The sequence below is a fragment of the Danio rerio genome, chromosome 14, assembly GCF_049306965.1.
Source record: "Danio rerio strain Tuebingen ecotype United States chromosome 14, GRCz12tu, whole genome shotgun sequence".
Taxonomy (NCBI): Eukaryota; Metazoa; Chordata; class Actinopteri; order Cypriniformes; family Danionidae; genus Danio; species Danio rerio.
The window spans coordinates 13,192,646-13,208,545 of record NC_133189.1 but is presented as its reverse complement, the minus strand read 5'-3'; the positions used below and the strand labels follow the sequence as shown (position 1 = coordinate 13,208,545).

Genomic DNA, 15,900 nt, shown 5'->3' with positions numbered 1-15,900 from the left:
TGTTTTTGATGGAATGTTTTTGAAATGACAAAATGCCAATTTACTAACTTTGATATGACTTTAGAAACTCAGATCTGACTCCCGAGTCACACCAAGACTCTTTACCATATTTTTTGTTGTTTGACCTTTAGTGCCAAGGTACACATTCACCTTGAGAACCTCATCTCTGTTCCCAAACACAATTACTTCAGTTTTCTCTTTGTTTAACTGAAGAAAGTTTTGGCACATCCAATTGTTAATTTCATCAATGCATTGGCAGAGGGTGTCAATGGGGCTGTAGCCATTAGGCATTAAGGCTAGGTAGATCTGAGTGTCATCAGCATAGCTGTGGTAGGAGATTTGGTTCTTTCTCATTATTTGGCTCAGAGGGAGCATTTAAAGGTTCAACAACAAAAGTGCCAGAATCTAGCCATGTGGGACTCTACATGTCATGGGTGTCCACCTTGACCTATGGTCACCTATTCTGACATAGTAACCACTCCTTTCAAGGTCTGAACCATCTGAGGACTGTCCGAGACAGTGCAACCCAGTTTTCCAGCCTATCCAGAAGTATGGTGTAATCGACAGTGTGAAATGCAGCACTGAGATCGAGTAATACCAGCACTGTTAGTTTGCCTAAATCTGTATTTAGACGTATATCATTGATTATCTTTAAAACAGCACTCTCTACTGTGATGTGGTCTGAAACCAGATTGAAAATTGTCTAAACACCTCTTGAAGTTTAAGAACTTTTTAATCTGCTTGAAAACAACTTTTTCAATGATTTTGCCAATGAAAGAGAGATTTGAGATTGGCCTGTAATTGGTCAATAGGGTGTTATTCAGGTTGTTCTTCATGAGGGGTTTAACAACTGCAGTTTTAAGAGAAAAATGCCTTAGAGAAGTGAAGCATTTACCACTTTTAGAAGATCAATTTCTAAACAGTCAAACACCATTTTGAAGAATGATAAAGGGTTAGGCATAGCACTGTAGCCTTAATGTGATTTTTTGGATAAAACCAAATGTCACCATGCTTTCTGCCCTAAGAATAAACAAGTAGACCAAACCATACATTGTAGAATTGTTAATCTTTACCAGATGGTAGGACCTACCTCTTCTAACATGTCACAGTGCCTCAATAGCCACCTTTGTCCACCAAATAATTTGTTAGATATTCAAAATTATATATATATATATATATATATATATATATATATATATATATATATATATATATATATATATATATATATATACACACACAAAAAAAACATGCCAAAGTTAAAGCATGGTTATTTGTAAAACCGCCCTTTGGCACACATGGCCGCACAAGTCCTAGAGGTCTGTGAGAATTTGAAAGCAATAGACTAATGTGGGTGGTACTATTAAGTTTTACACACTGCAGAAGATACATGGTGCATTCCAAACTGTCAGGAATGTCTGTATAAAGGACCCAAAAGCAGGAGTCCAATTCAGTTGGTTTATTAATTAAATAGGCAAAAGAAAGAAAATGACTCCGCAATTTGCTCAGATTCCAGAGCAGATCTAGGACTTTAGTAAAAATAGACTAAAGACTGGACCACAGGCAACGTGTAACAATACAGGAAAGAATCCAACAAAAATTATTAGAACAACATGATAAAGAAAATCAGGAGTGGGCTAAATGCCAGTCAAAAATAAAGCTAGTCTTTGGTCCAGGCCTGGTAATGCAGAGAAAGGGCAATGGCAAGGCAAAGGATCAATTCTCCAGCAGGGCAGACTTAATCCAGAATGGCTCCAGAGAACTAGACAGAGAATACAAAGATAACAAACAACAGACCGACAAGAAGGCTGTAAGAAACCCAACACTCTGGCAAGAGGAGAAGCGAAACACACTCAGTAATAGGACCAGCAGTCAGCAGAAATGAAAGGCAGGTGGCAGTAAACAAGTGATGCTACTAATTGGCAAAGACGATCAGCAATGTGAAGTTACACAGCAATTTAGAGACAAATTAGAAAGTTGTCAGTAAGAAAAGATAGAAAACGCTGTCAGAAGAAAGAGAGAAAGCAAAGTTCAAATCCGGGTTCTAACAGTACCCCACTTCCCAGGAACGGGAAGTACCCGAGATTTGAAGCAACTGCCGATGGTGGAATTGGTCCAGAATGTCCCAAGCTGGGATCCAACATCTCTCCTCTGGACCGTACCCCTCCCAATCTACTAGATATTAAAAGGCTCTACCTACCCTCCTGGAATTAAAAATCTTTCTGATGGTGAAGGCTGGAGAGCCTTCAACCATCTGGGGAGGAGGAGGAGAGAGTGTAGAAGAAAGGGGGGAATGGGGAGAACGCAAGACAGGTTTGACACAGGAAACATGGCAGACAGGGTGGACAAGATGTAGACTCCGGAGTAGCCGCACCGCCACCGGACTGATCGCCTGGGTAATGAGGCATGGTCTAATTAATCGGGGTGCCAATTTATAAGCAGAAACCCGAATTGGCAGGTCCATAGTGGAGAGCCACACCTTTTGACCACAGACATATTTTTGGGTGCATCGACTTGGTGGCGGTCAGCATTTCTCTCGGTGCGTTCCCTGGTCCACAACAGTGCCTGCCTGGCCCTTACCAGGTGCATCAGCAGCGAGGGAATGGGAGCCACTATGGAAGGAAAACAGGGGGTTGATTACCAAGACAACACATAAAAGGAGACAGCAAAGTCGAAGACACCGGCAACGAGTTGTGAACATATTCTGCCCACACCAACTGCTGACTCCAGGAAGAGGAGTTATGGGAAGCCAGGCATCGGAGCATCTGCCCAAGATCCTGGTTTACACGCTCAGTCTGGCCTTTGGTCTGTGGATGGAATTCTGATGAGAGATTAGCAGTATAAACAATCTGTCAGCAGAACTCCCTCCAGAAGTGGGGAATGAACTGGGGTTCCCTGTCAGAGACCACATCCTCCAGAAGACCATGAACCCGGAAGACATGGTCCACGACCTCCCGGACCATCTCCCTAGCAGATGGAAGTTTGGGGAGGGGAACGAAGTGAACCACCTTAGAAAAGCGGTCCACCACAATGAGGACCCCAGCATTGCCATCAGATGGAGGGAGACCAGTGACAAAATCCATGGCAAAATATGACCAGAGGTGGGAGGGAATGGGAAGGGGATGAAGCAGACCAACGAGACAAGCATTAAAAGATTTATTTTGAGTACAGACCGAGAATGCACCCACAAACCGGCTGCTCAGGCCGACACAGAAACATACAACAGATCCACCGAACACCCCCTGGGCACCTAGACTTTGGCTAAAGCTCGCCTAACTACGCCCTTAACACCCCAGACAACAGCGCCCCCTCATGGCCCCTGGGCAAAATGGTATTAGGGTGGGGATTGCTGTCCCATGTGCCAAAGCACCGTGACAAGGCATCTAGTTTTTCATTTTTAGAACCAGGCCTATAAGTAAGTGCCCAAAGAACCATGCCCAGCGAGCATGTCAGGAGTTTAGCCTCTTGGCTGTCTGAATATACTCCAGATTCCTGTGGTCGGTCTATACCAATAAAGGTTCAGCTGCCCTTTCCAGCCAATGACGCCCCTCCCCCAAAGCCAACCGCACTGCCAGCAGTTCCTGGTTACCGATGTTGTAGTTCCGCTCTGCAGGACACAAACGGTGAGAATAGAAAGCACAAAGGTGCAATATTTTGTCTTGAGGGCATATCTGAGAAAGAACTGCTCCGACACCCACCTCTGATGCATCAACCTCGACCACAAATTGTCATGCTGGATCAGGTAAGACAAGGATTGGCGCAGTTTTAAATCGAGACTTTAATTCTTTAAACGCTGCCTGAGTAGCTATAGACCAGCAAAACTGAGATTTGGTGGAGGTTAATGCTGTCAGAGGGTCCGCTATCTGGCTGTAGTTACGAATGAAACGCCTATAGAAATTCGCAAAGCCCAAGAATTGTTGTAGAGCTTTGCGTCAGTCAGGAACCGGCCAGTCGGAGACAGCTCTTACCTTTTCTGGATCCATTCGAATGCCCTCCATCAAAATTATGGAACCCAAAAATGGAACTGACTGGGCATGAAAAAGGCATTTCTCTGCTTTGACAAATAACTGATTCTCCAGCAGGCTCTGCAACACTCATCTGAAGTGCTGGATGTGCAACTGGAGACAGTGAGAAAAGATGAGAATATAATCCAGGTACACAAAAGCAAATTTGTTTATCATGTCCCTCAGCACATCATTGACGAGTGTATGGAAGATAGCTGGGGCATTGGAGATCAATTGGAGATCAAGGCAAAGGATCAATTCTCCAGCAGGGCAGACTTAATCCAGAATGGGTCCAGAGAACTAGACAGAGAATACAAAGATAACAAACAACAGACCAACAAGAAGGCTGTAAGAAACGCAACACTCTGGCAAGAGGAGAAACGAAACACCCTCAGATATAGGACCAGCAATCAGCAGAAATGAAAGGCAGGTGAGATCCTGTGAGCTGGGAAGTTGTTTGGTGTACACACTGCACTCAATTCGGAAGGGCTTATCCCTATACTCTAATCTATTCAGGGAACCTGTCAAAGGCATTAGGGCACAGGGATGACCCCCTCTGAATGAAACCCAGTGACAATGTATGCAATATAGGCATTGTTGCATTCAGTGTTTCACAAAAGCGCAAAATCTTTATATTTCATATAAGATCTTCTCATTCACAACTCTGCTTCCAGAAACAATATTGTCAATAAAACTTAAACAATCAGCAATATAAATATCACTACTTTTACAAACTTATCTTCGACAGTTCATATGCATTTTACCAAAAGTGACACAGATGGTCCTTGCAAAAATTATTAAAAGCTTCCTCAAACCTTTCATGAATAACCAACCAATAATAAATTATTTACAAATCAATTTTGACAAAGAACATGCTAAGGTGGACATTAGGCTATGTATCCTAACACATTGCTGTAGTCAGACCTGAATAGGTATTTATTATAAGAACCATGACTGGATTTTACCTTTATAATTTTGGCACCTAATGCCATTTAGTTCACCTAGTGGTAAATTGAAGATTATATAGCTCTTTAATGCCTCATTCATACTATGAGCGACTCGCGGTAACAAGCGACTGTTCATTTCAGTAGAGAATGACTGACTTCCGGTGATCTCCATCAACACGACCAACAGCGATTGTTGCGGATCAGACAGGCATGTCCTTAATTTATGCAATATATCAACTTTATGCAAATGAAGAGAGACTTTCTTGATTGCTGTCTCCAGATGACTACCAAGTCATGGGCTGAGTAATTTATATTTTTTAGGCAAAAAAAAATAATAATTGTGGTGCAATAAGATATAGCGTTACTAAACGACATGAGACATGCTTCTACAGAATCCCTTGCAGGGAAAGAACAGCCAGAAAGGAGAAATGTATGGATTTGTGTTGAATGGTTTTCTAATTTGCAAGTTAGGTGCAATTAAAGTATAAATTGAAATGCAAAGTCAAAGTATAAATAGCAGAAGGAATAGATAATGAATAGAATTTATTTAAAAAAGAAACCACATCAAATATAAAAGCAGACACAAGCTATAACGCCATCAATAATGGTTACATTAAAATAAAAAGCTAAATAAATAAACTGGAGAATTGGAGCTCTGACAGGGACATGACTGATTTTAAATAACTAAAAAACAGCTCCAAATGCAGTAAATGGATCACAAGTGCCCACAATTTAATTTTTTTAAAATATTCTTTGCACATTAACCTCTGCACAAGGTCACATGACTGACATCGATAGGAGTAAGCTATTGTTTATCAAGGAAAGAATATATTTGCAATATATTCTTACTTTGGGGTATCTGGGTGCCACAGTGGGTAGCACTATCACCTCAAAGCTAGAAGGTTACTGGTTCGAGTCTCGGCTGGGTCAGTTAGCATTTCTGTGTGGAGTTTGCATGTTCTCCCGGTGTTCGTGTGGGTTTCCTCCAGGTACTTCGGTTACCCCTACAAGTCCAAAGACATGTGGTATAGATGAATTGGGAAAGCTAAATTGTCCATAGTGTATGTTTGGCAATGAGTGTGCATGGGTGTTTCCCAGTGATGGGTAGCAGCTGGAAGGGTGTCTGCTGCGTAAAACATATGCTGGATAAGTTGGCGGTTCATTTCGCTGTGACAGCCCCAGATTAATAAACGGACTAAGCCGAAAAGAAAATGAAAGAATGAATGAATTTATTTTTACTTTGATGCTGTTATGAATATACATATTTATTGTATACAAATGTTTCAGTATGAGTAAAAATCTCATTATATTTCATATTACCTGGTACGCATGTCAATGCAATGTCATGCATTCAGTTCCTTCATTGATAATTAACTCATCCATTAATGTTTTTTTTTCCCTTTTGTTCCTTTGAATGAGACTGTGTCCTGCCGCCACCTACTGGGTGGTTTTAAATTGATATCCATACTACCTTTTAATTGATTATAAGTTACAAATAAGGGCTGCTTGGTGGCTCATTGGTTAGCACTGTCGCCTTTAAGCAAAGAAGGTTGTTGGTTCGAGACCCGGCTGGTCCAGGTGGCATTTCTGTGTGGGGTTTGCATGTTCTTTCTTGTTTGTGTGGGTTTCCTCTGAGGGCTCCCATTTCCCCCACAGTTTAAAGACATGCAGTATAGTATGCAGTATTGGTGAATTGGAATAACAGCATTTGCCTTATTTGTGTGTGTGTCAATGCGAGAGTGTATGGGTGTTTCCTAGTAGGGCTTCCACTGTGTCAAACATATGCATTATTGTGCACCACTTGTGTAAATGTCTGAAATTTTTTATTTGACAAATGAAGATCATACCAACTTCATCTGCAGTAAAGACAGCAATACAATGCAATAGAATTCGTTTCAGTTTCTCATTCATTAATTTTCTTGGTTCAAGTGGAAATCTTGCTAATTGTTTTTTTTTTTTTTTCTGTGGATGACAGATTTCTCACCTTAAATAGAGACAACAGAAAACAACCATTTTCACAATCTAAATGTATCTGTAGTTAATATACAGCTGACTAAGTGAATTCTTTATGGGTAGTTCTGTGTATGAACAAGGATACACTGTGACGTCACTTAAGGATCTTTCCGGACCAAACTTGGAATTTAGTTTGAAAACTATAATCTAAGGTTACCTTCACTAATTTGGCATAGTGTCACCTAGTGGTCAGGTGGATATGAGGCTATATCTCTTCAATGCATTAATGTATTCTGATAACAACCATGCCCCATGGTTAACTGCAGTCTTTTGGCACAATGCCACATAGTGGCCAGGCTAAATCTCCTCAATAGCCGTGTTTACACTATCGCGCCTAAAGCGAGCGAGCCAGGGCGAGAGAAGGCCAGTCGCATTTCCACTGTCACTTCCAGGACCTAATCGGGCCAAAGCGGGGCTTTCTCAGGGCCAGTGGATGGCCTTTCTCGGCCCGCCGAATACCTTGGGCCAAAGAGGGCCAGGTGGGGCTTCGGGGCGGAGTTAAAGAAGAGGCAGACACTAGTCTTTTGATCGCATACAAGTAAATGCGCCAAATAAATAAATAAATAGGGGAAAGAAAACATCTAGTCTTATAGGCTGGGGTCTTTCTGCATATGATCGCCCTTATGTTTCCCTATTAAATGTAAGGCTTTAAAAAAAAAAAAAAAAAGCTTTAATTTATATATGAAATTCTTTGCTGCGTCCTCCTTGATGTAACAAATAATAATCTTTACACCATATTAAAGACACAGCAGACAGTAAAGGTTTTCGAGAGTTTTTGTCAAGTTTAAAAGGTGTGTTTGTGCGCGTTTAGATGCCTGCATGTGAATGTGAGACAGAGCAAAACAGCGCTCCCTTCACAACTCTATTGATGCCACCAGCGGCTTTTTTCTTTCTTTTTTTTTTTTTTGGAGATAATACACAATATGAATACAACAGAAAGACATAAAACTTAACAAACTTCGTGTCTATGTTTGTAGGCTTAAAACAATAGTCATATCTTGATAAAATAGCCTAAGTTATATTGAAATAAGTTAAAGAATTACAAATATTGGATATAATAAAATCGCAATAAATAAATAAACCAATATAAAACAAACAAAAGCTAGCTAAAACAATTTAGGTATATACAATATATAAATCAAACCATTTTAAAGCCATATTAAACTTTCATTTTACAAAGGTCTAGATGAAAAAAGATTTTAGACATTTTCTAAAAACAATAAACACTGGAGAAGGTTTGAAATATTATTTATAAAGTATTTGGATACGATGATATTAATCAAATCATGCAAACAGAGCATTTCTGGGTGAGTGAAAGCAGAAACTAGACTACTTTTTTTACTGCTCTGTGCAGTGCCTCTTTACAAACGCATTGGGGAAAACTGCAAATACAAAATGTGTTCTATGTCTTTAAACGAGTGTTTATATGACGTGGTAAAATTTAAAACTGAAATTTTAAATAGATGAAGAGATTTATTAGTAAAAAGCTGCTGAGCGCAACGAAATATAGGCTATATTTTATTACTTGCTCTTATGTGCTGAAATACTTAATACTTTCCTTAAGATCACAGAATAATAGGCAACATCCTTAAATAAAGAGGAATCACCTATTAAGTGTCATATAGCCTATAAGGAAAAATTTATATATTTCAGGTCTCTCCGGAGCATTTGGGCTGAATGTTTGACAGTGTCTATCTGAATGAGGATATGTATAAAATACATTTTTTTGCCGAGTTATTAACAGAGAATTTCTGTGGTGTTATATTATGGATGGTGCGCTCCCTGCGCTGGCGAGACCACTCGACGCCAACTGTCGGTCAGTAAGTCAATGAATATCATGAATGAGAACACACAGGCATGTACGTATATATATCATGTACTGCTGTACAGTAACGTGTCACTTGTTTGTTTCAGTTGTCTTCATTTTTAATGGTTTGGGGATGATGCGATGTTGTGCTTTATCTGCCTCCCGCTGAAGTAGGCGGGTTGTGTGACGTTTGATTCAGGGGATGTTCTGGGGGCGGGGTTTGCGCTGCGAGCTACTAGCCCAACAGTAGAAACGCAACATGATTTTGGCCTCACTGCAAAACATCCCAGGTGATTGGCCCGGCCCGGCCATATAAAAGTCATGACTCGCACTGGCCAGACAGTGGAAATGGGGCTCATGCTTTGTGTTCTGTATTTTTTATTGTGATTCTGATGTCCCTGGTCTATTGTTGTTTTTCTTGGCAGGTTCAGGTACAGGGGATGACTGGCAACATTCAGTTTGACAGCTTTGGTCGCAGAACAAATTACACCATTGATGTTTATGAAATGAAAACAGGAGGCCCAAGAAAAGTAAGTAAACCCTAAATTTGTCCATTTGTTGGATAAGCTCTGGAAATGTTAAAACCAAACTGGCTCCAGTTCTGTTCACTCATTTTGCTTTTAAAACACATTAAATACATTATAAAAATATAGGTCACTTTATTTTAATGTACAATTATCACTATTATTAAGTTAGCTATGATTTTACATCTACTACTAATTTCCTGCTTACTAAATTTATTAAGGTAGTGTTTAGGTTTAGGTATTGTTTGAGCCTGGTATACACATAGATTTTGGTCAGTATTCTAACTTGTGTGACTATGTACAGGGGCAATGAATAGGTGATTAATCTGTCCCAACTGGCAGTTGAATGATTTTCTGACATGACAGAAATTGCTCTTGGTGCTCGGTAGAGAATAACACATTTGAATCAGAGTTATGAATCGACCTCATCATTTGTGCCCTCACTGTACATGTGCGAAAACCAAAACAGAAACACACACATACAATGCACAGAAACAATTAAAACATGTATGACATTCTGTTCAAATATTTGTGAGAAACAGATCTGATTCTAAAAAAAAAAAAATTTGTTGTGGGTTTTATTTTAATTTCTTTCTACCTCCTTCCCATTAGGTTGCATAAATAAATTATATGCTGGTTTGCCAATCACCACTTTGTTTTTAAATGTATATTACGTGTTTATTTTATATACATAGTGTGAGCAGTCTAGTCGCTGCTCGTGTAGTGCACATGAACCATAAGCTTTGGCTTTACATCGTATGTGACCTTCCCATAGAGTGTAAGTTGGTACCATGCTGAAACTGCAAAGATGTCACACAGTGTATGTCCAGCCTTAGGATTAAGGATATAGAATAAGAAGATGCAGAATATGTTCTTTATAAGTACAAAATAAACAACCAATTTCTTAACTAGTAACTGACCAATAAGCCACAAGGTAATAGTAAAAATTGTTACTTAAATTAAAGTGTTATCAAAGTAGAATATATAATTAAATTTATGAATTATAAAGGAAAGGTATATTGCTAGGTAGTGCTTTCGCCTCACAACAAGAAGGTCATTGGTTCAAGCCTAGTCTGAGCCAGTTCGCATTTCTGTGTGGAGTTTGCTTTTTCTCCCTGCATTCATGTGGGTTTCCTCCAGGTGCTCTGGTTTCCCCCACAGTCCAAAGACATAGGGTACAGGTAAACTAGGTGGGCTAAATTTTCTGTAGTGTTAGTGTTTGAATGTAAATGAGTTTGTATGGATGTTTCTCAGAGATGGGTTGCAGCTGGAAGGGAATAAGCTGCGTAAAACATGTGGTTGGTAAGTCGACGGTACATTCTGCTCTGGCGACCCCGGATTAATAAAGGGACAAAGCAGAAAAGAAAATGAATGAATGAATAAATGAATGAATGAATGAAGGTATATTGCTTTTTGCCCACCAGTTTCCATTATTAAAACAAATAAACTCAAAATAGCTCAAATTGGAAAGTGCCTGTAGTGTATCCTTATCTGGCTGGAAAACAAGTGCTGTACTAGCTGTTTTGTCCTAATTCCAATTTCCATATTATATATGCAGGAAAGGACACTGTTAATCAAACTTCTCTATATTTTGTTTGTTTGTGTGTGTGTGTGTGTGTGTGTGTGTGTGTGCGCGCGCGTGTGTGTGTGTGTGTGTGTGTGTGTGTGTGTGTGTGTGTACCAAAAGCTTACCCAAATGCCAGTATTAGTAGGAAGACATACTCTGATAGTAACTGTTAAAAGTGATGTACAAGAGTAGGCTGGACCACTCTACAGTGTAACTTCAGTGATGTTTCAGCGGCTGGTGCCACACTAAGCCTTCTGACACACATGCCACTCAACCATTAAGCAACTTAAGCATAGTATAGAAATAGAGGACATATACATCACACATTTTTAAGTACAGAAGGCAAACATAACCAAGCCAAAAGTGACATTTTTCTCCTATTAACAAAATTCAGCATAAAATTTCCCTTTTTTAAAGGCAATAACAGCATTAGCACATAGAGATATTAATTTACAAATCAATACATTCTAAGGGGATTATACATCCACAACAGACAGGGGGTTGGTGGTTAGTGTTAATGCAATAAACATGTCTTCTTGATAATAAAGTGAATGTTTTCCCTTTGCAGATTGGATACTGGAACGAGTTTGAGCGGTTTGTTAATATTATGGATCAGCAGTTCACCAACGATTCCTCCTCAGTGGAAAACCGAACAATTGTGGTCACTACTATTATGGTACACGCTCCATGATGTTTTAAACGTGTCTCATATTCTGCCCATCAGGGTCATGGTGTTGACTCCTAGGTTGATACATTCTGTCCTGGGCGGGTAGAAGTGCATTTCTTTTGTGTTGCTTTCCATCCACTCATTACATGTTGAAACAGTCAAATGCAAGCACGCATGAGTGTTTCAACTGTATCCACGTGGGTGTCAAAGCATTTAGATTTTTCATATATCAGTGGCCTGTCGTAGCAGTGACATCACAATAACGGCATTAGGTATCATGGTTTTACATCTGACATCATCAAAGTAGACATACAATGCATAAGTAGGTAAGACTTGTTTCACTCATCAAGTAAATGGTCAATGACACATGGCACAAAAAGCTAATGCTTACTGTGACAAAGAATGGTTTAATGGTTTGCCTTTGGCTAAGTAAAAGTGCATTTGAGCAAGGCCAGGTGTGTCTTTGCACATATCCACTTTACATTGACTGGAGGGCTATTCAGTGCTGACTTGTCACTTCATCTGTTGCTGTTAATAATATCCGCCTCCAATTGGCAAGACACATCTCTGAGGCATTCAAATGAGTGCTCACATCTTCTTTCCATGTAAAGCAACAATAGTTTAGTTTAACTAAAATCCAAGGTAATTTTATCAAATACTGTGTAAACCAGCAGCTGTTTGTTTTTCATTCCATTGGATTCGCAAGAAAACAATCACACAAAGGATGAGGTGAGAAAATACATTCAGCACAGAACAAACAAACCATTGCTAACCCACTGGCACCCTAATTGTCTCTGACTCAAATGGGATACATTTTCTCTGTGAGAAGCCATGTTGTTTAGTAATAATGACGACAGAGAGAAGCCATGTTGTTTAGTAATAATGACTTGCTTTAAAAAAGCTAACTTTAAATAGCGACTGCCACATTTTTTAATTGGAAGATGTTGTGTACCTTGTTTATTTCCCTACAGAAAATATAATATAGAGTTTGTGTTGCTGTTTCCACTAGGCTATTAAAATAGATAAACCACTAAGGCCTCAAACCAGCTAGACTAAAACAGCAATAGGTTGTTTGCAATCACATGATTCTAGTGACAAGCGAAATTAAGATGTAGGGCAGCAAGTAAAAAAAGTTAATGGAATACATAGAGGAAGTTTAGTTTTAAAAGTTTGTATAAATAAATTTATACTCTATTTAAAAAGGAGATATGGATAGAAAAAACACATGTTGTACATGATCCTTATATAATGAAAAGGACCAATTTAACCATCTGAACTAAAATATATTTGGCTGCCATCAAGGTGGTAGATATGTATGCTTACATGAAAAAATATTATAGTAAATACTGCAGTGTTTTAAAGCATACTGTAAATAATTACTTGAATTAAACAGTGGTAGTAATTACATGACTGCTGTGGTACACAACTGTAGTAATAAACAAATTATCCAATAGGATACGGTTTTCTACACTGTAATTATAAACTTATTATACTTTTTTAAGTAAGGCAATGTCTGCTGAACTGGCTTCTGGCACGTGTACTGTAGGTGTGTCTGAAAATGCCTAAAACGAGTCAACATGTGATTCCTCTGCAGTCACTGCCATTTACTTCATGACTGATATTCCCTCTCATCTAATACAGTCTCCTCCTCTACTTTTTCACTGTCAGCGCAACCGAAACCCTTTGAATGCTGCACCAAAAACTTGTGTGTATGTGCATAAAGAGAGAGAAGCAGAATTGAAGCTATTTGGATTTGTGTTCAATTCTGCTTTAACATCTCACTCCCTATTATTTACACCTAATATGATGGACAGTACTAAATGTTGATAAACCAAGTCCTGTGTGATTAAGGATGCATATGATGGCCAATCACCTAACACATGACAGTAATACAGTAATTTAAATGATTAAGCACAGGTGGTAACTGGACATTGGTTTATACCATTTGTAGACTCAAGATTAAACCCTTCAAAGTTTGGTAAATTATCGGGCTTATTAAATTTAGTCTGCCCTAATGAAATCATTTGGATATAAAAAATACATTACTTTGACAATTATGTTAGAAAAATAACTTTTAATGAAGGTTAATCAGAAAAGTGTGGATTAAAGTCCAAAACCTGACTAGATTGAGCCGAACACTTAAATTAGTGCCATAACAGCAAGTTACAGCAAGATCATTCGATCTAACTAATTTGAGTTCAGTTTAAATAGTCTAGATAACAGCATGTGCATGCTACTATCACAAAACCCTGAAGGACAAGCATAGATGCATTGATAATGCTGTATGGCACTACAATGAAAGAAGGTGAGCAGTGAGTAAACAGTGTTTGGTTTTGGAGTTTAAGCATAATTTAAACATATAGGGCTCTATTTTGACGGTCCATGCGCAGAGCGCAAAACACATTTATGCTAATTTAATGCTAATGCTCATTGATGCTAATTTAAGGACTGAAGAATCTGCTTTGCGCCGTGGCGCATGGTCTAAAAGGTTTGAGTTTATTTTCTTAATGAGTTATAGGTGTGTTTTGAGAATAAACCAATCAGAGTCTCCCATTCCCTTTAAGAGCCAGCTGCGTCGCACCATAAGCGTATTTGCTATTTACATAGCGTAAAGTAAGTGTAAGTGGAAAAACTGAGCATTTCACAAGCAAACAGTTAATAGTTTTTTTTTTTTTAACAGAAAACAGTTAAACAGAGCATCTATCGTGCAGAATGAGAGGTAAATTATCTACTTTCACTTTTGCTCTGACATCAATTAGCCTATAAATAATTAATTTTGTTTGTTAAGCGCAAATATTTGTTTCAAATCTATTTCTAAATTCAGTCCTAATTTCCGGCAAACGAATAAATGAAAAATAATACCGAAGTGTGGTCAAAAGTTATATCCTAAAACACATGCTGTGCTCCATATGGTCTAAAACCTGCAGGTGGGCAAATCTAAGCTTGTTTTTAATAAAACAAATATAAATATGGATATAATAAATAATACTGCTAATAATAATAACATTATACAAAAGCAAATTGTTATGAATGAACTGAAAAAGCCTCCCGAGATGAAGAAGGCATAAAAGCAGTGGGTTTTTCATATTTACGTTGACTAGAAAATAATATTTTTTGTAATATTTTAATCCTTTATATTTATATCATATATATATTCTTATTATATCCTATATATATCCGTAATATTTAAATTTGTTCATATGTAAAGATATTTGCGTATTGCTCTACATTTTGTGTGTAGGCTATTAAGCAGTGTGTAAGCGGGGCGCAACTCTGCACTGGAGGTTATACTGGGTTTATTTTGGTCTAATGAAAAGTCTATTATAGTTTCTTAAAATAGCAACGCGCCAGCAGTGCGCCTCAGAACGCCTTAGACCACAACGCCTATGGGCACACATAAGAGCACAAATGCATTTGCTATTTAAACAGTGTGGTGCAAAACAACACTTGCGTCAAGGTGAAACTTTCAAATAACATTTGCGCCGCGCCTTGCGTCAGGTGTATGATAGGGCCCATAATGTTTAAAAACTAAAGCTGCAAACAAAGCATGCATGAAACTGCTGATCATCTAAATACATAAGTACATATATATTTTAAAAATACATAGTTTTTTTTGTAAAGTTAAACTAAATATTTGTCACAATAGTCTACATTGAAATTGTGTGTGTGTGTGAAAGAGAGAAAGATAGAGAGGTGAGCCTCGTAAATAATGTCACAGATACAGATACAGTCCATGATCAGCACTAGAGTCCTACCCACCAAGAACAAACCACGATCTCTGCATGAGTAACCAAAGGTTTGTCTATAGCAGCCCAGTCATGTATATTGATTCTGTGGAGCTTCCGACGAACAGTTTTAGTGGAAAAAGGGGGTTTTATGATTTTTGAATACAATCCAGGTTAGCACCCGGAAATCCTTTTCATACAACTTCCTACTGCATCCACAGTTCTTCTTGTTGGATGTAATTTGTCTTTCTTGGTAATATGCTGACATTACCCTGGATACCGTGGCTCTTGATACATCACAATGACTTGCTATCTTGGACACAGATGTGCCAGCGAACAATTTGTTCTTTTTTGAACTCACTCTGATATGCCACCCATAATGTTGTGTGCATTTTAGGCAAACTGTGCTATTACTCTGCACATTCCACCAGTAAAGCTGTGGTCACACTAGAGTTTGTGTGTGCGAAATTCTGTCGGACAGCGCTGCAAAAAGGGGCGGGATTAAACAAGATTATTAAACATTTAAAAAGCGAGCAATTGCTCCATGTTTTAAATTTCTGTCCATAGAGGTCATGTTTTGATCCTAGATTGGTCTCATGCAGTCAAGTATTGCGATTTCGCAGGTCAGAGTTCACCAAGCTTGATC

At 38.7% G+C, this 15,900-nt stretch overlaps 1 protein-coding gene across 7 annotated transcripts in view; it reads left to right on the top strand.

Moving 5' to 3' along the window:
- gria3b (glutamate receptor, ionotropic, AMPA 3b) overlaps window positions 1–15,900 on the top strand; it is a 301,594-nt gene that overhangs the window by 189,680 nt on the left and 96,014 nt on the right. For all 7 annotated transcript variants that reach the window (XR_002459908.3, XR_002459909.3, XM_005157133.5 and 4 more), the window contains exons 8-9: window positions 9,197–9,301; window positions 11,431–11,538. Coding sequence is in view for 5 of the 7 variants with exons in the window: in XM_005157133.5 (XP_005157190.1) it covers window positions 9,197–9,301; window positions 11,431–11,538 (213 nt within the window). In the remaining 2 variants the exon portion in view is untranslated. The remainder of the gene's footprint in view (window positions 1–9,196; window positions 9,302–11,430; window positions 11,539–15,900) is intronic.